Source organism: Symphodus melops, assembly GCF_947650265.1.
Source record: "Symphodus melops genome assembly, chromosome: 16".
NCBI lineage: Eukaryota > Metazoa > Chordata > Actinopteri > Labriformes > Labridae > Symphodus > Symphodus melops.
In genome coordinates this window covers 884,593-905,054 of record NC_136706.1, presented here as the reverse complement: position 1 = coordinate 905,054, position 20,462 = coordinate 884,593, and the positions used below count along the sequence as shown (strand labels likewise).

Genomic DNA, 20,462 nt, shown 5'->3' with positions numbered 1-20,462 from the left:
GGCTCACTAAGCGGAGCTGAAATTCCCATCGCTGGTTTCTGCGAGCTTCTTGCGGAAATGAGGAGGAGAAACATTTCCCCACATGTGAGAGAGGAGAAGGGAGCCTGACATTGTGTCCAGTTCAGCTGCAGCTGGGACTTTACAGCGACAGTAAGAGAAGGAGAAAAGGCTGTGTGAAACCCGCATGAACCCGCAGGCAGCATGTGTGCACTGAGAGTCTGCAGAACAGTGTGCAGGTATGCTTCACTCACCAGCTGCAGTGTTTACTCTGTTTATCTAACACCTGTGTGGCACATTGTTGAAGGGCTACTGTTACAGTCAACTCATATGTGGTTCATTTAAAAGTGCACCTGCGAAACATTTCAAACATGTGTAACTGGAGCATTTGGATAATTAAAATAAGAGTTTAAAGGTTTTGGCTGCGCTTTTTATCACAGCTGCTTTATTCATTTACAGTCTGGACTTGTTTTTTGAACAGCTTCCGATCCATGCCAGGCCATGAAACCGGACACAGACTGTACATGGAAATTTAAGGTCACCGCTTAGCACGGAAAATATGCAGAGCTCATTCCACGTACGACCTTGAACGATTTACTGCTCGGATCAGTTCCACCTGTTACCAAGTCCTGCTGTGTCGGAGTTTAGAGAAACTGACAAACTGAAAGTAGCTTTTGTTTTAGGATTATGTTTAAACACCATGTACGAAAACAACCCCCTTTAAAACAACATTGGCTTAAGTGTAACATCCTGCAGTTCCCCGAGTGTCCACTAGAGGCTGGCTTCAGAAACACAGGAAGTCACGTACACACCCATTCAAAAAGCCTGTTTTTACAGCAGACATGAACATGTTTACAGCCTGCTTCAAAAAACCAAATAGGTGTGATTAGCTCATGTCTGGGGGAATGTTTTGATGACTCGGCAGTTTTGATTGGATGAAGGATCAGAGTTATTCACAATAAGGCGTGTAGCTGAGCTGATTGACAGGTGGGCACCGTGTAACGGTTTGTCAGGAGGCTTAAAACCCGCCTCAGCTCTCAGCCTGTCGTTAGCTTGACTCAAAGTTAGCCTGAGACAGCATTTCCAGCACGGAGACCGCCGCCGCCGGGACTCCAGCGCCCCCTGCAGGGACACACAGGGACAACACTCTACTACTCAGCTGAAGAAAGCACCTTTTTTTTGTACTCTTATGACTAAATATATATATACTGGTTTGAATGTGATGCTTCTTTACAGCGTCTATAAACCCGTCCTGAGGATGACCATCCATAATGGCGGCGTGATATCTGCCAGAGACCGCTCTCAGGCCGCGGGAAACGGGAGAAACACCCTGAGATGGGACCTTTCTCCGGCTGAGATCCGGACGGCCGCTGACAGCTTGATTAACAGAGTGAAGATGGTTTACGATGACATTGGAGCGCTAAAGATAGAAAACGTCTCTGTTGAAAACACCCTGAAAGCCTTGGCTAATGCCAAACTGGATTATGCATGTAAGTCTATGCAGAGTAGAAATACTCTCCAGCCACACTTTCACACTCTGTGCCAGGTTATAACCACAAGCATGGCCACCGGAGCTATTCTAGGAGTTCATCACATTTTACATTTATTCCAAATGACAGCAGCAAATGTGAATCAGGAAATCAAACCGCTAAGCATCCTGTTTCAGTTAAAGGTGCGGATACAACATGTCTTCCACTAGGGGTCTCCAAATCCCCCAAAGCAACGATCACTGCATTTAGAAAACAAAGTGGCGAGCGCATAAATTCTCAGAAAACAAAAACATAAAATGATCAATTATCTATCGCTGTTGTCGCCTGTAACGAAAGATGAACCAGACGATATTTAAGCCCCTGTGATGTTTTGGGAAAAAGTAAACGGGTTTATTTCGTCCAGTTCAGTCGTTGAGGATGAGTAAAAAAAAACAACACACGGTTTGTTATCAACATCAGTGCTGAAAGACAAATGAAATCATATTAGCACAATAAACAAATCAAATCTTTAAACGAGATGTGATGACGAGTAAACCGTCTGTAAACGCCTCACGTTTGTTTTTGGGTTTTTTTCCCCCCTCAGCTTCACGCCACGTCTTGGATTTCCCTCAGTACGTTTGTCCCTCCAAAGAGGTTCGGACGGCGAGCACCGACGCCGACAAGAAACTGTCGGAGTTCGACGTGGAGATAAGTATGAGGGAGGACGTGTTCGAGCGGATCACCGCTCTGCAGGTACGCCGCCTCATCATCGCGTCACATTAACAACAACATCAGCGTGAAGGTGGAAAAAAAGTCTCCTTTAATGGATCTCTGGTGCACTTAGTTTCTAACGAGGTGTTAAAGTCATCTTAACCTTCAGGGGACTAAATATGATGTATGAGGGTTTGACGCATTAACCGTGTTATGTAAAGATCAGGGATATCGTGCCCTCATTTGACCCCCATCGCTGCGTCTTATTTAGCTTTGGAAAGAAACTGAATCTGAGCGGTGCCAGCTAACGCCATCTGACCCGTTTATGCTGCCAGGCAGTAAAAAGAAGAACACATCATAAAGTCTCTGCCTTTTTTTGAAGTATTGCTTATGTCTCATGTGATTCTTCTTTTTTATTTTTTATTATCAGAGCAAGCTCCAAGACGACCTTTCACCTGAGGAGAAGAGATATTTAAACAGACTTGTTACTTTAGGCAAGCAGAAAGGATTGCACCTGTCTAAAGACATTCAACAGGTAACACAATAATCCATCTGTAATTCAACACACGCATTTAGATTTTTGTTTTCTCTCGTTTATCAGATACCTGACTTTTCCCAAATTCGCCAAATCTCACCTCAAGCCGCCGGTATCCACCTTTAAAAATCTAAGAAATACAGTGTGGTCAAGTCAACTTTATTTCTCTAACAGCTAAGATGGACCAAAGTTTTATACGTTAAGTTTAGTAAAATACACTTCATACAAATATCGTAAAAAAAACAACATAAAAGCATTTATTTAAAAATAAGCTAAAACGCTAAACGTGCATCCATTTTTATTTTATGTCTGATTTTTTTTTAAAGATACTTTTCAGTCCTTCATTAGTTTGGACAGCTGAAGAGAGACAGGGAGGGGACAGAGTGATGACATGAGGACAGTCGGATGTGCAACATCACAGCTGGACGAGTGTTTTTTTATTTGAATGAGTGAAAAGCAGTGAAGTCTTTGTCTGCACTTTGACCAGACTTATACATGAACGATCCATCGTTCCACAGGAGGCTTAACATCCCTACGAGGAGCAGTGTTAAGTTTTAAAGTTTGATTCTCTGTAATCACATTTTATTTTTTTGTTTCTCTTGTAAGGAAATAAAAAGATTGTCCAAACTCATCAGTGAACTGTCCATCGAGTTCAACCAGAATCTGAACGAGGACAACACGTCTCTCGTCTTCTCCGAGCACGAGTTGGGTACGCTCTTCGCCTCCGTGCGGCCTCATTGATTCGTTGTGTGTGTTCTTTTTAACGGTGTCGCTGTCGTCCTCTGTGAAGGCGGGCTGGCCGACAGCTATCTGAACGGCCTGGACAAAACGGCAGACGGGCGCTATAAAGTGACACTGGAGTACCCGCACTACTACCCGCTCATGAAGAGGTGTCACAATCCGGAGAGCAGGAGGAGGATGGAGACGGCTTTTCACAGCAGGTGTAAAGAGGTAACAGCAGGGTGACAGATAATCTGTTTATTCCTCCACTCGGCAGATCTCGGACCTGTGGAACAGTTTATTCGTGGACGCGTTTCTCAGTACTGTTTTTACACTTGTAATAACTCCGGTTGGAATTTTTTCCATCCCTGAGCTGGACTCACGTTACCCTGAAAAGCAACATGGGCGGAGCCTCAGGGGTTATGAAGCTGAACGATGGCTGACTCTTCTTTCCGCTCGATCGTCAAAGTAACCAACCAAAAGAAGGAGAAAAGGCCTTAAAGGGTTAATATGTAGATTATTTACTGTAAATAATGTAAATTTAGAAAGAACGGTCATCAAACTTGAACTTTTCAGAAAGTTGTTGTTGACGTCCCCGGCGCTCTTTTCTAAATGTTTGATCGTCCTCGTATCATCCTCCGATGGATCGTGTGTCTGATCAGGAAATAACATTTTTTACAAATATAAAACATTCAGTTAAAAAAGTGACCGGAGCGTGTGTCGGTCATACAGCGTCTGTTGTCAACAAGACCGTTGTCATGGAGACGGGACGGACGGACGTGCAGCGCTTGTCTTCAGAGCGAACAGCCTGTGGTTAAAAAAAACACAAGGTGGACACAATGCAGAATTTCAAAATAAAAGCCTGATCATTTTATATTTAAAGGTGTAATTAAAGATGTGTTTGACAGCCCTCATTCAAATATATTTATAAAGTAAAATACAGTCTGTTGAAATGTTTTTTTTAGTTATTTAATCTTTTCAGTAATCTTTTTTTTTTTTTTAAATTCAGTATATTCTCTTAAATTACACTTTAATGAATCAATATTTATGAAACTTGTTTGAGCAAAAATAAATGAGTTTTCCTGTTTTTTGTTTTTTTTTTCTCAGGTAAACACGGCGATCCTCGAGCAGCTGATACAACTCCGAGCAGAGGTGGCAGACTTACTGGGTTACAGCAGCCATGCCAACTATGTGCTGGAGATTAACATGGCCAAGAATGCCCGCAATGTGTCTGACTTTTTAGGTGCGTCCCCCCCCCCCCCCCCCCCCCCCCTCGCCTCACCTCACATGCACACACACGAACGCTCCCGCATGTCACAGAGGAGCGAGATCCACGCCGTCTGATTCCGGCCTCAGTGAGATTCACATGACGGATAGATGTTGAAGCAGGAACACGACCCCTCATGCCTGATGCTTGTCATTTAGTGCATGTTACACGCTCTGCATGCCTTCTATATGTCGGGTAAATAACTGTTGTACAAGCTGCGTCGCTGTCTAATGATGATAGTTGACATTTGGTAAACTAAATGAGACTAAACTTTCCTTTCATTGCTCCATATCATAGAAATATAAACAACAACACAAGGATCTTGGTGAAAATGTGTGACCATAGTGATCTGATCTGATCTGATCTGGATCTGCAGATACTTTCTATGAAACCCTGAAGCCCGTTGGAATCAAGGAGAGGAAGTACATCCTGGCGCTGAAGAAGAGGGAGTGTCTGATGAAGGGCGTCCCGTTCGACGGACAGATCAACGCCTGGGACTTACCGTACTACATGAACCAGGTGGAGCAGTGCAAGTTCGCGGTGAACAAGGACAAACTCATCGAGTATTTCCCGCTCGACGTGGTGACGGAGGGACTGTTTGGGATCTACCAGGAGCTGCTGGGCCTCGCCTTCACAGAGCTGGAGCACGCTCACGTGTGGCACGAACATGTCAAGCTTTACTCGGCGAGGGACACGGACACGGGAGAGGAGGTCGGCCAGTTCTACATGGACCTGCATCCGAGGTAGAGAGCGCCTCATACCTGTTGTTTAGTCGAGGTTATGTGCTTTAAAATCTTAACCAACCAACGGTTAACTTTCCAAAACGATTCACTGTCATGTAACAACAAGAAAAAAAACTAAAACCAGAACCAGGGTTTGCAGGTCTGCTTTGGACCCCAACAGAGCGGCAACCCCCGGTGTTAAAATGTGAAGTTGAGGCTGACGTGTAACATCCTGCAGTACCTGGAGTGTCCACTAGAGGCTGGCTGCAGCAGCACAGGAAGTCACATACACACCCATTCAAACAGCCTGTTTTTACAGCAGACATGAACATGTTTACAGCCTGCTTAAAAAAAAACCAAACAGGAAGACACTCTGACTCGACACAGAGAGGCTCCTGTCCGGCGAAATAAAGATAAACAAGGCTGCACTTCATCAAAGCAGTCTGTGATCTATAATCGATTTATTGATTATAACTTATCTTTCTTGGTTAATCTTGCACTAACACCTTTGCTACTGTAACTCTGATTTATAATGTCATCAGACTAATAAACGAGGACTTTATCTTATCATGAAATAGGCCCCGATTAATTCCCTGTTGATTTATTGACGGACACTGTCAGCTTTGATCAGCGTTCAGAGCCTGTGATTGACAGCAGCTCGTGGTCCTTTGAGCTTTCCTCGACGTCAGAGTCCGTCTCGCTGAGTGACATTAGCCACCTTATTTTCCACCAGGGAAGGAAAGTACGGCCATGCAGCGTGCTTTGGGCTGCAGCCAGGCTGCCGAGGACCTGATGGAAAACGCCGGCTTCCCGTTGCAGCTATGGTGGCTAATTTTACCAAGCCCAGGAAAGGATTCCCGTCTCTCCTCCAGCACCATGAGGTGGAGACGTACTTTCATGAGTTTGGTCACGTTATGCACGAGCTCTGTTCGAAGGTAGGTCAATGAATCGGCTGTTTTTAAGTGTTTATACCGTATCGTACCAAGAGCTGGAGTGTCCTGTGTGTTTGTGTCAGACCACTTTTTCAGACTTCAGTGGCACGCTGGTGGAGACGGACTTCGTGGAGGTGCCGTCACAGATGCTGGAGAACTGGGTTTGGGAGAAGGAGCCCCTGAGGAGAATGTCTCGACACTACAAAGACGGCACCCCGATCCCGGACAATCTGCTCGACAAACTCATCGCGTCCAGAGTCGCCAACACCGGTCAGACGCCACCTGTAACGTTTCTGCAACAGTGTAAAAAAAAAAAAATGTCTCAGAATCAGCTGACGCGTTTGATCTCCTGCAGGACTGATGAACCTGCGTCAGGTCGTCCTCAGTAAAGTGGATCAGACGCTGCACACCAGCTCTCGTGCAGACACCGCTGAGGTGTTCGCTAATCACTGCAAAGATATCCTCGGTGTTCCTGCAACACCAGGTACCAAGTTAAACCGTCCTCCTTCCCTCATTAAGTCCAAAATAATCTGCAATCTCTCGTTTGAAACGCGCACTTTGTAAACATGTCTTTATTGGTCCTCTGCAGGCACCAACATGACGGCCAGTTTCAGCCACTTGGCTGGAGGATACGACGGTCAGTACTACAGCTATCTGTGGAGCGAGGTCTACTCCATGGACATTTACTTCAGCCGCTTTAAAAAGGAAGGCATAATGAATCCAAAGGTGGGTTTAGAGAATGACTGTGTAACACACACACACACACACACACACACACACACACACACACACACACACACACACACACACACACACACACACACACACAAGAAGAGCTCAAATACTTGTTTTATCTGCTTTTACCAACAAGGTTTGAATCTTGCACGTGAAAGTATTAAAGAGAATCTTTAATGAAGAAATTAAATTTTCAGAAACAAAGAAGAGATTTTATTTCAGAAGACGCTCAGGAGCGAAGCCAAGGCGAGCGCCTCAAATAAAACTATGCTAAACTAAATCTATGTAGTCCCGCAGAGGCTTTACATTTAGGCTTAGCTGCTCCACTCCTCCCTCCCGCCATCACGCCGGTGCTCCCTCTGCAGCAGGGTCTCCAGCGAGACTCGTCCACTCTGTAGGCAGTCCTCCTCTGGTTGGAAAGTGCACTTTCAAACTCCATGAGAGCTGCAGGGTTCATGCACCTTTAAGAGAAAGTTTCAGACCCGGCTCTTTCACGAACATCCTCACACTAAATGACGTTATTGAGGGTGTGTTGATGTCGATAAGAAGCTGCTGAGGTCCGATTGTTGTGTCCTCGATCCTTCCTCGAGGCTTCTCAAAAGAGCACCTGCTACATAAAGTGTAGAACAAATAAATGATGTGATGATGTTTGCTCGGTCACAGGTTGGAAAAGAGTACAGGAGGGTGATTCTGGAGGCGGGTGGATCTGTGGATGGGATGGACATGCTGCAAACGTTCCTGGGACGTAGCCCGCGCCAGGACGCCTTCTTTGAGTGCAAAGGACTGACGAAGTCTCAGGACACAAAAAATGTGTAATATAGAAGATGACGTTCACCGATAGAGATGCTTCAGCTGTTTGGTTTTTCTACTTGATTTCTTCCTGTTTATGTGTTGACATGTTGAATACAGTGCAGAGGATCCTTGACGTGTACAGGTGGCTTTTTTAAAACATATTTATAGTAAGAGAAGAACAGGTTAGATTTATTTCATGAATGTTGTGTTCCACTATTTCACAGCAGAACAGTTTTTTAATTCTGTGATTTGTTAATTAAAGGTCACATCTTGTCTTCTTCTTCAGTGTAAATAAGTGTCAGAGCTCCTCAAATTAAAACAACAAAGTTATTTTTCCCTGAGGGGAAATTCAACATCCTGTGTTTGATCATGTCTATTAACCCCTTCTACTTCAGCCCTGATCAGAACAGGTAATTAACAGGTTGTTGAAGAAGTGATTTGCATATTTTTAAGAAGGTGTAAATCTCCTGAAGGAACACAAACAGTGTGAACACCAGGGGGCGCCACTAGACAGGAAATACTTGTATGAGAGTTCACCCTCGATAAGAACATGTAATGTTACAGTTGGAATCTGGTGATAAATTTATTGTTTCTTTCGTCTTTGACTTTATTTGTGATGTCACTAAAAGTAAAACTGTTGTAAATAAACCGTTGAACTGAAACACAGACGTGCTCAATAAAAAAAATACCCTCCTGTTTCTTGCTTAAATTCTCAGACCTCAAATGAAAGGGCAGAAAAAGTTCTCAAGCCAATGGATTTAAGGAGATGTGCAGAAGTGTCTGAGGAAGGAAACCGATCAGAAGGTTAAATTGAATGGAAACACCTCACATGGGGGGAAAAGCCTGTTTTATTTGTTTTGTCTTTTTAGTAAATGGGATTAATAATGTGGTTAAACAGTGGAGCCAATGTGGGGAGGGGTTAGTAATATTTAATAATCCATCAAAAATCACTTGAAGTGAGTTTTATCAGGAGCATTAAAGAATTAAACAGATCTCCATGTCATCATCTCTTCAGGACAAACGTTCCCAATCTCAGGGTTCAGGACTGCACGAGGGGATCCAAATGGGGTCACCTGGAATATTTATCTATTGATCAATTAAAATATATTGTAAATATATTAAACAAGCTGCTGTGGGCCCAAGCCAATACCAGAAACAAGAAGCTTGCAGAGTCTCTCGTCTGTCATCCATAGTGAAGAAATGTCAACACAGCCTTTCTTCCTTTGTCAACAATAATATCCACAAAAAGCCTCAATGTGCTCTCAAGATCAATGTTGCATTTTGCAACACATTAAGACAACTTATAGCCTGCATGATTTTTTTGTCAGCAAAAAAGCTGAACGTGTTTTGGATCAGAGTTGTGTGAGGGGCCAAAAAAAACAAAAAAAGTTTGGGTAAACTGTTTTTAGGAGCTGAGGACCCCTGAATGCACCCCTGGAGAAAGTGTCGGAGACAGTGAACGCATCATCACATTGGACGAGGTTAGGTGATAGCTGAAACGAAAAGGCGACTTCTGGTGGACAGCCCACTTCTTCATGTGCAAACACACACACACACACACACACACACACACACACACACACACACACACACACACACACACACACACACACACACACACACACCCACTGAGAGAGAGAGAGTGCGAAAGAGAGAGAGAGGGGTCGAAGAGAGTAAACCCAGCGCTTCTTGTTGGTCTCTAAACAGCCTCCATGTAGCTTCCACTGTGCACCGGGGATTATGAGTGCAAACACCTGGGTGCGGCACACTTTAGAGGAAAAGCTCTCGCGCTGTCGTCGGATGTCTTTTGTATTTCCTTGCTGAATGTCGTGGACATGTTGGATTTTTTTGTGTACTATAAAAAGTCTTTACAAATCCAGGATTGGTTTGTCGCCCTTCGTCTTCGATAGATTTTTTTTTACAAAAAATTATTATTTTTTGCGAGTGAACACCTGGAAGCTCCGTGCTTTTATTGTGAAATTTAACTGCGGGGACGGAGACGTTGGAACAACTTGAGGACGGCTCGCGCACATTAGCTCGCGCAGTAGAATGTTCAGGGCCAGCAGTTATAAGTGGGGAACGTTAGCTCGCTGCTAACACTAGCACACAAAAAAAACCCCATTAAGAAAATCCTAAAGGAAGGCTAATGCCCTCTTTTCGAAACACATTTTGGATAATTACACCCTGACGTCTAAAAGGGGACACACTGACTCGACATTAATCAAGGTAAGTGTCTTTGTTTGCGCAAGTTCTTTATATATGGAGGGGGGGGAGGCCCCCGTACAGCACAGCATGCTAACGTAGCCGCTAGCATCAGCGCAGTATCGTTACAGCAGGGTCCCATTCTGATGCTGTCCGACTCGAGTTTAACATTAAATTCATCTTATTTTGACCGTTAACACACATTCATAAAGCCCGATTTTGACGCTTTGAGGGAGTAACCGTGTGTTCGTGTATCTGCTCGACTCTGATGGACGGTAACATGAGATTAAAGCAGCTGTCTGTTTTCGGTGTTTCACATCAACAGCTGTACATGGCAGACTGTTTATGCCTCTTATCTGTTCACAGACACGACGGCTGTCCTCATAAATACAGCACAGCCCCAGTGCAATTTAATAGAAGTAATCATTAACCTGTTTATGTGTTAGTGCTATCATCCACGTTATAATGTAAACAGCTGCAGTCTCATCTTTTGTTGCAGAGCACCTTCAGAGGGATTACAGCTCTGTACCCTCAACATATCAGCGTTTTCATTTTCTCACCACTTCACTAATCAGATTACCCCCCCCCCCCCCCCCCCCCCACACACACACACACACACACACTTAACTCCGATGTAATTTAATCCTGTTAAAATCAGACTGACAGTAGATATTGGAGCTAATCTCCTATAGGTTTGATTTTTAGGATATTTCAGCAGGTCCATGCATGTAATTTGCATTTTGTGTGTGTGTGTGTGACAGTCTTAATGGGAAATGTTGCCCCTGAAAAATCTCAGGAAATCATGATGCATATAATGTTCATGAGCAATAAATGGCAAACTCAGACTCAGACGTATATAAAGAAATGTACATCACCTGTGCAGGAAATTGAAAAGAGACAGTTAAGGAACCTCAGAGCAGTTGTAACATAGCGAGTACTGCAGGATGTTAGGCCATCAATGTGGAGCTTGTCAAACCCAAATGATGGACCCCGTTTCAACAAACAATTTAAGATTTAAACCCAGTGACACATAATCTGTGTAGATTATCTGACAATACATTAAAGATGTATTTATGATGTGATTCAGATTAACTAAAATTTACAAAATAAAAAGATGGGGTGCAGAAACTGTAGGAAGAAAGTAGACATTTTCACCATGTAAGAAAAATATGCAGTGTACAACATTGGGATAAAAACAAAAGTAACTCACACACAGACTTCTGTACAACTGTACACATAAAGACTGAGATCACTTACATTCTAAGTATTTCCAAATGTTTCTCTAAAATAAAGAAATATGTATTTTTTTATATAATCCAGGTCAGTATGGCTGTATTGATTACTGCATCATAAAAGAGAACAGTTAGAGTTGATGTTTTCACTTCAAACAGATCATATCAGTATGTGGATCATGGAGTTATACATCGATCAGCTTCACCTCTGATAAATGTCATCCTGTCTTTTTTTTATAACTTCAAACAGATGACCTGTTTTGTTATGTTGTCAAACACAATAACTGCCTCTGTTCTGTTTCCATAAACTGTAAACAAATACAAGTATAGGAGGACACGTTTGTCCGTTTGAAGCGATTTGTTAGCGGCCCAATATCCAAATGATCTTGTTAATCAGGTTTTAAATGACCTTGGGGTCCCGACACCAAATGGAATTCAAAACAGGTTGTCTGACATTTTTACTTGGTGATCAATAAAAGAAAAAACTATTGTACGGTGCAGTGGTTAGTGCTGTCGGCTCACAGTGAGGAGGTTCCTGGTTTGAATCCCTGTCTGACAGGAGCCTCTCTGTGTGCCCGGGCTTCCTCACACAGTTCAAACACCTGCTCCTTAGCTTACCTGCTAACTCTTACTGTCAGTACGTGACACTCTTAGTTATTTTCTTCATTAGATGAGAAGTTGTTTGATTTCTAGTCTCGTGTCCCCCCCCTCACAACCCAAGGATTATTAATTTGATATCATATAGATGCAGCTGTGAAAAACACAGAAACAATAGCATTTTAGAAACCGGAAACAAACTGGAAGTCTGATGTGTTTTAACTTAAAAAGAATAGCTTGCCCATTCAATCATCCATGAACGGGGTTTTTTTTTTACCCTTCCTCGCTGCTGGCTCAAAGTCTCCAATCACTTTGCGTGACTCTTCCTCCCTCCTTTGATCATTTTCAACCAGAAGCAAACAAATGTCATGATCTTCAGTATAATGCACTCTGTAATCTACAGACACAAGTCGTGCCACAGTGGTATGTGTGTGGATGTGTTGAAAGCCTTGCTTGTGTTTGGTGACCACTTCATGCCTGAAGTTATCCGTGTGTGTGATCATTTACAACAGAGCTGATCCAGAGTGGAAGATAAGGTGGAGTCAGACGGCAGGCGGAGGCCCTTTTCAAACTGCTGCCAAAAGTTGTGTTGTTAAAGAGACTCTTGTCTTGGTCTCGAAAAGAAAGCAAGGGATTTTTATTTAGGGCTTTTTTCTACCTCTAATTAGGAGATGGGACAGTGGGTCGAGTTACAAACCAGAGAGAGAGAGAGAGAGAGTGGAGAACGACATGCGGGAAAGGAGCCAAGGATCAGATTCAATCTTGGGTCGCCTGTAGCCTCTGTACACGAGGCGCACACACTAACTGCTCGCCTCCTGGTTCCCCATGTCTTTATTTTTTGTTGGTAAAACATTTTAAAGCTCGAGGTTCGAAAGGTGCCTTGTGCTACTCATCCAGGATGTGCTTAGAGCATGAACAGACCGCTTTGGGACGCCCGCACTAATCACCCCGCTACCGGCAAAGGATTTGAAGACAAGTCGCAAAGACCATTTCCCTTTTGTTGTTTTTGTGTTTTATGTAACTGTTTCTGTGGCTTTGAAATTGTTATTTCAGTATCCACAATGCCTCATTTGGGTTTTTTTTACTTTCATGCATCTATCATAATTGGACTTGAAGTAAAAATACCAACGGATCAAACCAAAGTTCAAGCTACATTTTCCCTTTTTTTTAAAGCATCAAAGTGTTTTGTTGAGCGGGCTCAAACTCAGCTTGGATAACTTTGAATGAAATGTTTTCTCTCCTTCCTTAAGCTGATGTAACGCAGTCATGGCGATCATCCTGAACTGTGAACCTCTGGGATGTCTGATGAATAGAAAACAGCTGGCGGGGTCAGGAGGGTGCGTTTGTGTCGTACCGTACGGCCGCTGAACTCGGCGGGCTGTTTGCGGAGTACTGCGACCGTAGATGTGTGTTTGCCTCCTGGCAACATTTAGGAAAGAGATCCTTTAATATTTGTGATGTGATCATCTAAGTGCACTTCCTGGAACTGGTTAGACGCGTCCTTTTTAATCCCTCGTGAACATAAATAAATCCTCGAGCCGTTTGCAAACAATGACTCTCATGACGTGGACTGATGAACACATGAGAGATGATGCATCCTGACTGTGGCCAAACTATGATAAATATGCTGTTAGGAAACGAGCCAATTACATTTTTGTCAGGGGGCGTGTCAGTTTGTATTTTGCTTAAGTACTACAGTTTGCCATATATTTGGGACGGACTGTCAGATGGCCATTTTTTATGTTTTGATATATTAAACTTTGTAATTTAGTATTTTAAGGGTTAATTTAATTTTGGCACTTTACTTTATTTTCTTTGTCTATTTTTAGTTTACCTGCACTGCCGTTCATTTACTGCTCTGTGTGCCTTTGAATTGCCCCCCCGGGGACAAATGAATGTATTTATTTATTTTTAAATTGAATATTTGCAGCGATTCAAGCAAAAGAAGTTGAACAGTTTGTAATAAGATGATCCTGGAAACACAGTCGTAGTCTTCCTTGCAGATGAATGTTTAGCTGACATCAGTAAGCACGCGTAAAGAGTTGATGTGGGTTTTTTCCTTTGTGTCTCGTTGACAGACTTATGTTGTGTAAGCAGCCCCCCCCCCCCCCCCCCCCCCCCCCCCCCCCGAGAAAAAAAAAGCAGGTGTACGCAGAACAAGCTGTCGCATGTTAAGATTTCACTTTCACTTCGTGGCCTTATGAACAAGTCACTGATGATTACAGACCTCTCTGGTGGTCTGCTGTGTTTCCCTGCGGCGTGTCCCCCTCGCCCCTCGGGTTGTACGTCTGCGGGATGGCGGTCTTTAAAGCCCACTTCTGAATGAAGTGAGGAGTGATGGTTAAATCTGACTCCATGGTGGGAGCTGTCGGTGAGTGAGTCTGCTCTTTACATCTCTGCTGCATATTTTCCTTTTTCCTCGCTGTTGTTAGCCGTGACGGAAACTTGTACTCACCATCAGCTCACAGAAGTTTCTCCATCCGCAAAACTAAAAGGGATACCAGTGTGTCCCCTCCATTATATTATTATTATATATTAACTTTTCTCCCCATGTAGTCGTAGAGTTTTACTTTTAGAAGTCATGTGTAAGCCCACTCCTTCCAGTTCTGTTGTGTATGGCTCCTCTCACTTGAGTTCACTTGAGTGTTTGAACTGGTGTGTTGCTTTGTTTAAGTAGTTAGTAAAATTCAGTGTTTGCACATGTTCTGCGACTGGTTTGGGAGTTTCCCAGTGAAGTGTAATGCTTCGTTTCCTCTGATCCCGGTGTGAAGGAGCCATGTGGTTATGCACCAAACAAGTTCATGGGATTAGTCAGCCACCAAAAAAACCCCACTGTCACTTCCAGGCAGCATAAAGGAGCCGAGTGTGTGCAGGAATTCTTCCTGGTTTTGAATCCCCAACAGTGACTTTGTTCCCACGGGTAGATTAACCGTGATAACTAACGCCGCGGCACAGCTAGCTTGATGTGGAGCAGGCTAAATCAAGACTCGGGATGTCCCCAGATCGTATTTATAATTCATGGCAATGTTTCAGTCCCACTGACCTGACTCAGCGGGTATTAAAGGCCCTGACACACCTGACTGAACCAAATGTGTCTGCTCACTGAGATACTGACTGCAGCTGCAAGTTAAAGGACCTGACATTTTCTCTTGAAATCATTAAAAAAAAAAGAGTAGTTTATTGTTTCCTAAAGATCGAGATGACATCCTGAAAGATTGTGGTTCAACTAAAACCCAAATATGTTCAGCTAACTGTCATCAATGTAAATAAAGGAAGCAGCATCATCACCAGGAAACATTTCTATCGTTTCCACGAGCCAAACTGTCGCAGAGGAACAACAACACCAGACCGACGACGAGATATATTTCATAATAAAATAAAAGTGATGGATTAATAGGCTTGTAATTGCAACGCACTCGCTTTATAGAAATGGTCTGTGGAGCTGCAGCGATACTTTACCACCACTTTGTGCTTTCATAATGATAAATCAAAGATATGAGCCCGTGTTTATTGATCTTCTTTCCTGCTCTGTTGCTCAGTGGCACATTAAACCGCTGTTCGTATCGATATCGAATGAAAAGCCTGTTAAGAGCGAGAAAGGCCTTTGCTTACATAAGACGGATGGTTTTTAATGGGTTTGGAGAGTCTGTCTGGACCTCAGAGAAATGCAGACTGGCATCATAGTTTACAACCTTTACTGTCAATTCCAACATGCATCAGGTAATCCAGTTTCACCCCAACGATGTGACGCGCTCACAGAGCTTAATCTAGTGTGGATGGGTCTTTATGCAGCCATGGAGGCAGGCTGTAACGCATTAAAACATTTGCAGAAGATCGTCTGCACTGGAAGGATTTCAAAAGACTCAGCAGTGAGGCGAGACATGTCGGTAGACGTAAACCCTGAAAGAAATGTCCTGTCGTAACATCAGATACAGATAAGCCTCATATCTCTGCTCCGAGTGATCTGCAAACAATACAGCCCGACTGATTTTATTTGCAGAAGGCGGCTGGGCAATGCATTGTCTTCAGGCTGTCGCCACATGATAAGAAGGCTGAGCTTAACTGCATTAGGTTGGTCACAGAGTTCAACAGTGTGACTGTATGTTTGATCAGACTTCAACAAATCATGATGCCAAACTTGGCCAGTTTACTTTTAGGGGGATTTTTTTTTTTCTTGACAAAAAATATCTTTATGGAAAAAACAGGGTGATGGCTCCCGCTAGCACAGCTCCAGTTAGACGTGAAGAAAGGAGGGTGTGGGTGCACGACAGGATCCGTATGGGAGACACAAATGGGAGGAATGAGATGTAGTTTGAGAAGAGCGCCGGGAAAGATTGTCGAATGGAACGACGACTTTGAGCGGCTGCACTGAAGAGGCAGCGCGCTCGGATAAAGGTTGCTGGACTGAACACGGCCTGCTCTCCTCTCATCGGAAACTACTGAACTCAAAAAATGTGACATTTATTGTGAAGTATATTTTAAGTCCAGATCAGCCTGTGAATTAATGTCTGAATATGAAGAGAATTACACACACTGCGTCAGATAACAAGGTATGAGACCGTTAACAGTTTCAGTGCAGCCTGCTTCATCTATATTCATGTTCATTCATATTCACCGCAGAGCAACATGCAGCCAAAAATGTAGTCTATAAATATTATATAACCTCTGTACCGCACTGTTTTTCTTTTTGTTTTTTTATTCTGCTTTTATATTTTTTTTAAAGATCACATTCTCCTACATTTCATCCAGTTGAAATAAGTCTCAGAGCGTTTGGTTTCCACAGACTGAAACCTGTTTAGATTTATTATATTTAGTTCAGAATTTAATGGGTTAAAGCACAAATCTGATGTGTGTGTGTGTGTGTGTGTGTGTGTGTGTGTGTGTGAGCTCAGTCAACAATTAACATCCCCTCTTATTTCTTTTCAGTCCCGTTTCTCTCTCTGTGTCTGTCTGGAAGCAATCCGTCTTTTGTTTCTCTGAATAACTTGCAGCAGGGTATTTTTTACTTGGCCTGCAATTGATGCCGCAGAAATAAAAACCTTCTTGCACTTACTAAAAATAGATGAAACTGTCGTTCTCGTGCGGTCTGTAAACGTGGACATATGCATTGAGCACCTCCAGTGGACGTGTGAGTCACTGACTCCACAGTATGTTTCACACTTGTTTTTAGAGCTGTTAGTTTGTAAAGAGACCCCCCTGAGCTGCATGTCAGCGCTGACTGGCTGGATGAAGACATGCACAGTCATGGTGCTGACAAAGAAGCTCCACGTTTGGTTGCTCCGTCGCTGCAGCGTGCTGCCGTTTGTTAAACCGGCTGAACGGGCACAGGCTGGTCGGCAGCACCTTGCTCACTGACCTTAATTCATCCTGGCCCGGCGATGAAGTCATGTGACTGATTGTGTTTACATCTGCTGCCTGTGATGCCCTCCCCTTGATGATAAAAGAGTCGTGTCCTGTCCTACTCTGATCCACGAGTATCTCCTTTCAGCGCTGACGTCACAATGAAACACACCTTTTACCTGCAGTGTTTGTGTGTGCGTGTGTGTGTGTGTGTGTGATCGTCTTTGTGTTTGTACAGTGATCTGCAGTCGACAGCGGTCTGAAAACAAGCCAATCGGATCTGAGCTCACTGTGTTCTCCTGTGTCTTTATTAGCAGAGTAAAGGAACAGAGTGGCCGGGACAAGGAGCTGATATAACTTCCACTAATACGTAATTATGCCAGTAATCAGAAATAATGACATTATTACCATAGAAGAGCTGACAAACAAGTCCATTACTCTGTAACAGACTGCATGAAGACCAGCATGCCCTGCTCTTTAGTTATTAGAGAGGCCCGCTTTGGATCAGGCCGTGCACCGTCACATCACAGCCGTCTTTTCACACTGCGTAGAAACAAAACGCCATGCGTGCTAGGTGCACTTTGCACGGTGGGAAAGACATCTAAATAATGTTCCAACGAATCGAGTCATGGGTCGACCTGCAGCCACAGTGAGGTGAGATTAGCATGTCTAGGAAATGTGACACCTCTTGAAAATACAGAAGTTGACAAACTTGTGAACAAGTGGATACCTCTGGTGTTTGAGAAAAAGAAGCCAGTGCAGAAGTGTAAATAAGTGCAGCTACTCGAACGCCCAGCTTTGAGGCCGCTCCAGGAGAAGCGTCAAAAACATCCCAATTAATTATTTTTTTCTCGCAGTAAAGCCTGTTACTCATCGGGTTTGATTTAATGGAGGCTTACAGGTCTCTTCCATGATATAATGAAAGTCCCTGAATATTGAAATGGCTCCATCCCTACGCTGCAGAGAGATGCTCCTTATTAAGAATGAAAGCAGGAAGTAGTGACCTATATTTTGACAGCTGATAATAAGCTGTCTTAATAAATGAACAGACGTTTCCTGATACGGAAGAATCGACCTTACTGTTCATAGCATGAAGTACTTCCTCAATGACAGAACTTGTGTAAACAAGGCTCAAGGTGATTTCCTGTACCGCCTACTTTTCACAGCGTACGGTAGCAGCAGTGTCTGAGCTCTTGCTGCATCGGAGAAGAGGCTTTTGCTGTAGCTGCAATGCCCCCCCATCCCCCATTGTCAACAACACACACCCCCCCCCCCCTTTTTAAAAATTTGACACTTCTTTCGCTTTCACTGCAGCGAGTGACGACGGGAACTTGTTTTGTTTGTCAAAGATTCCCTCTCCCAAACCGACGAGATGAGGATAAAAAGGACCCGAGAGGAAATGGAGCAGAAGCTAATGAGTCAGTGCAGCTCACAGTGTTCCCAGCTGATTGGGAGACTCTATGAATAAGTCAAAATTTCTCTTTCACCTCCCCTTTCTTCTTCAGTCTTTTCATCCCTCCCCTTTTCCCCTCCTCTATAGCTCTATTGTGCTCCATGGAGATAGCGGAGGGCATGATGCTATCTTTTAGCTGCTGTGCTGTTGTCTCAGATCAGCTAGCAAGGCTAATGCTTTGGCAGGCATGCAGGGACAATACTCCTGTGATGTGCTCTGACACGAGAAGCAGGATTTTGCAGCTTTCCAAGGCTGAGACTTGTTCAGGTTTTTTTTTTCTTTCTAAAGACAAGCTGGATGACCTCTGTACAATAGACAGATTTCTGCAGAATGAGAACATTTCGACTCTGCATTACAATAATTCTGCACAAGTGCTCCAGAAGTGTTTCTTCCTCTATCCTGAGGCAGGACTCACTGTGCACATAGGAGGAGCCTGGCTTTCCCCCATATTCTCAACTTAATACATGCAGGCCCTGTTCAACAGCTCTCTCTCTCTCTCTCTCTCTCTTTCTTTGCTGACAAATCCTTTCTATTCTGCACATACCCAACATTTGCATCCACACTTGCACAGCCAATCGTCAGCCTGCATAAGTTAACACGATGAGAGAGAGAGAGAGAGAGAGAGAGAGAGAGAGAGAGACGGAGGCTCTTTTGACCTAAATTTGACTGCTTATTATCATGCACCATGGAACATTTTACAGTAGCTTAATCTAATCCAATTAATCTGTTTTGACTTTGGCAGATTTCCATCGATGCTTGGAAGGGATTATCTAAAGATCAATACAGCACATTATCTGCAGGAGAGACGGTCGTGTCACTGTTGGTTTTACATCCTTTCAGCCATGTTGAAATGCTACTTTACAGGTCTTTTAATATTTCCATAATGTGCAAATAGTTTGTTTGTTTATGTAAATCATGAGAATCAGATACCAACTAAAGTTTACAGCTTTAAATAAGGAGAAGCAGGAATTGACCCTTAAGCCCCACTCAGACTGCTGCTGTTACACCAGCGTGGCGTCTCACCTTTACTGTGAATGTCACGGGGGTGTAGTGGGGGGGGGGGGGGGGACGAGGGGATCCCACCTGAGTGCTTTAGAGAGAGTAACAGAAACCCATTTTAAATTACGACTCGGCTCCACCTTTGTTATGCCTTAAAACATTCATATTGATTTCCCACTCTGTGAATCCACCGTGTGGTAGCAGAGAGAGAGAGGAGAGGTTCACCTCGTCACGTCACCACGGGTACTCTTCCACGACTTTCACTGAAGGTTCAAACGTCATCATGGACGTACACATCTCGCATCTTCAGTCTGAACAGGGCGAGAGGTGTTACAGGAGAGATGAGAGATCGGCGTGTGTGTGTGTGTGTGTGTGTGTGTGAGAGTCTGAGTGGACGTGGAGCCCCTGCTCTGCAACAAGGTTAAACGTTGGGAATTCATAGACTAGGGCACCAATATTATGCTGTTGTTGAACCAGTATGAATGCACGAAGATGTTCAGGCCTTGTTAAAGGAGGTTGATACAGATCGGACACCAGTCTATCTCAAGCAGTTAAAGTTGTATTTTTGATGCTGGTACTAACGTTGCATTTTTTGTCTTCTTTGTCCTTTTTCATTAGCAAAGCAAATAGTTGCTGTTGGATCTGTCCTCTCTATCCGTCCACTGGGATCCAGGCGCTTGAGTCCTAAATGACAAGGTATGTGATGCGGTCCGTTCATGTCATTTCATATTCACAGATCATCCCAGGAACTCTACGCTG

At 43.7% G+C, this 20,462-nt stretch overlaps 2 protein-coding genes across 7 annotated transcripts in view; both read left to right on the top strand.

Annotated features, from left to right (window-relative positions):
• Positions 1 to 9: 9 nt before the first annotated feature.
• Positions 10 to 8,576, top strand: nln (neurolysin (metallopeptidase M3 family)). 2 transcript variants are annotated; one of them, XM_079363917.1, is made up of 13 exons: positions 10 to 150; positions 1,234 to 1,487; positions 2,071 to 2,219; positions 2,608 to 2,712; positions 3,319 to 3,421; positions 3,503 to 3,663; positions 4,540 to 4,675; positions 5,076 to 5,442; positions 6,155 to 6,356; positions 6,437 to 6,623; positions 6,709 to 6,837; positions 6,943 to 7,079; positions 7,752 to 8,576. In XM_079363917.1, exons 2-13 carry the CDS (start codon positions 1,256 to 1,258, stop codon positions 7,902 to 7,904), a joined length of 2,061 nt encoding a protein of 686 aa, XP_079220043.1. In that variant the 5' UTR covers positions 10 to 150; positions 1,234 to 1,255; the 3' UTR covers positions 7,905 to 8,576. The 2 variants fall into 2 exon arrangements, with proteins under 2 accessions (XP_079220043.1, XP_079220042.1); XM_079363916.1 differs by having other exon boundaries at positions 10 to 236.
• Positions 8,577 to 9,532: 956 nt separating this feature from the next.
• erbin (erbb2 interacting protein) overlaps positions 9,533 to 20,462 on the top strand; it is a 50,836-nt gene continuing 39,906 nt past the window's right edge. For 2 of the 5 annotated variants that reach the window (XM_079365029.1, XM_079365028.1), the window contains exons 1-2: positions 9,533 to 10,106; positions 20,322 to 20,399. The gene's annotated coding sequence lies outside the window, so the exon portion shown is untranslated. The remainder of the gene's footprint in view (positions 10,107 to 20,321; positions 20,400 to 20,462) is intronic. The other 3 variants (XM_079365030.1, XM_079365031.1, XM_079365032.1) reach the window with 2 other exon arrangements.

Bases quoted from the DNA above. Each gene is read 5' to 3' on its own strand.
- nln (XM_079363916.1), top strand. From the start codon at position 202: ATGTGTGCACTGAGAGTCTGCAGAACAGTGTGCAG. The intron at 1,488-2,070 runs GTAAGTCTATGC...TTCCCCCCTCAG, and splicing joins TGCCAAACTGGATTATGCAT to CTTCACGCCACGTCTTGGAT. The intron at 6,624-6,708 runs GTCAGACGCCAC...GATCTCCTGCAG, and splicing joins GTCCAGAGTCGCCAACACCG to GACTGATGAACCTGCGTCAG.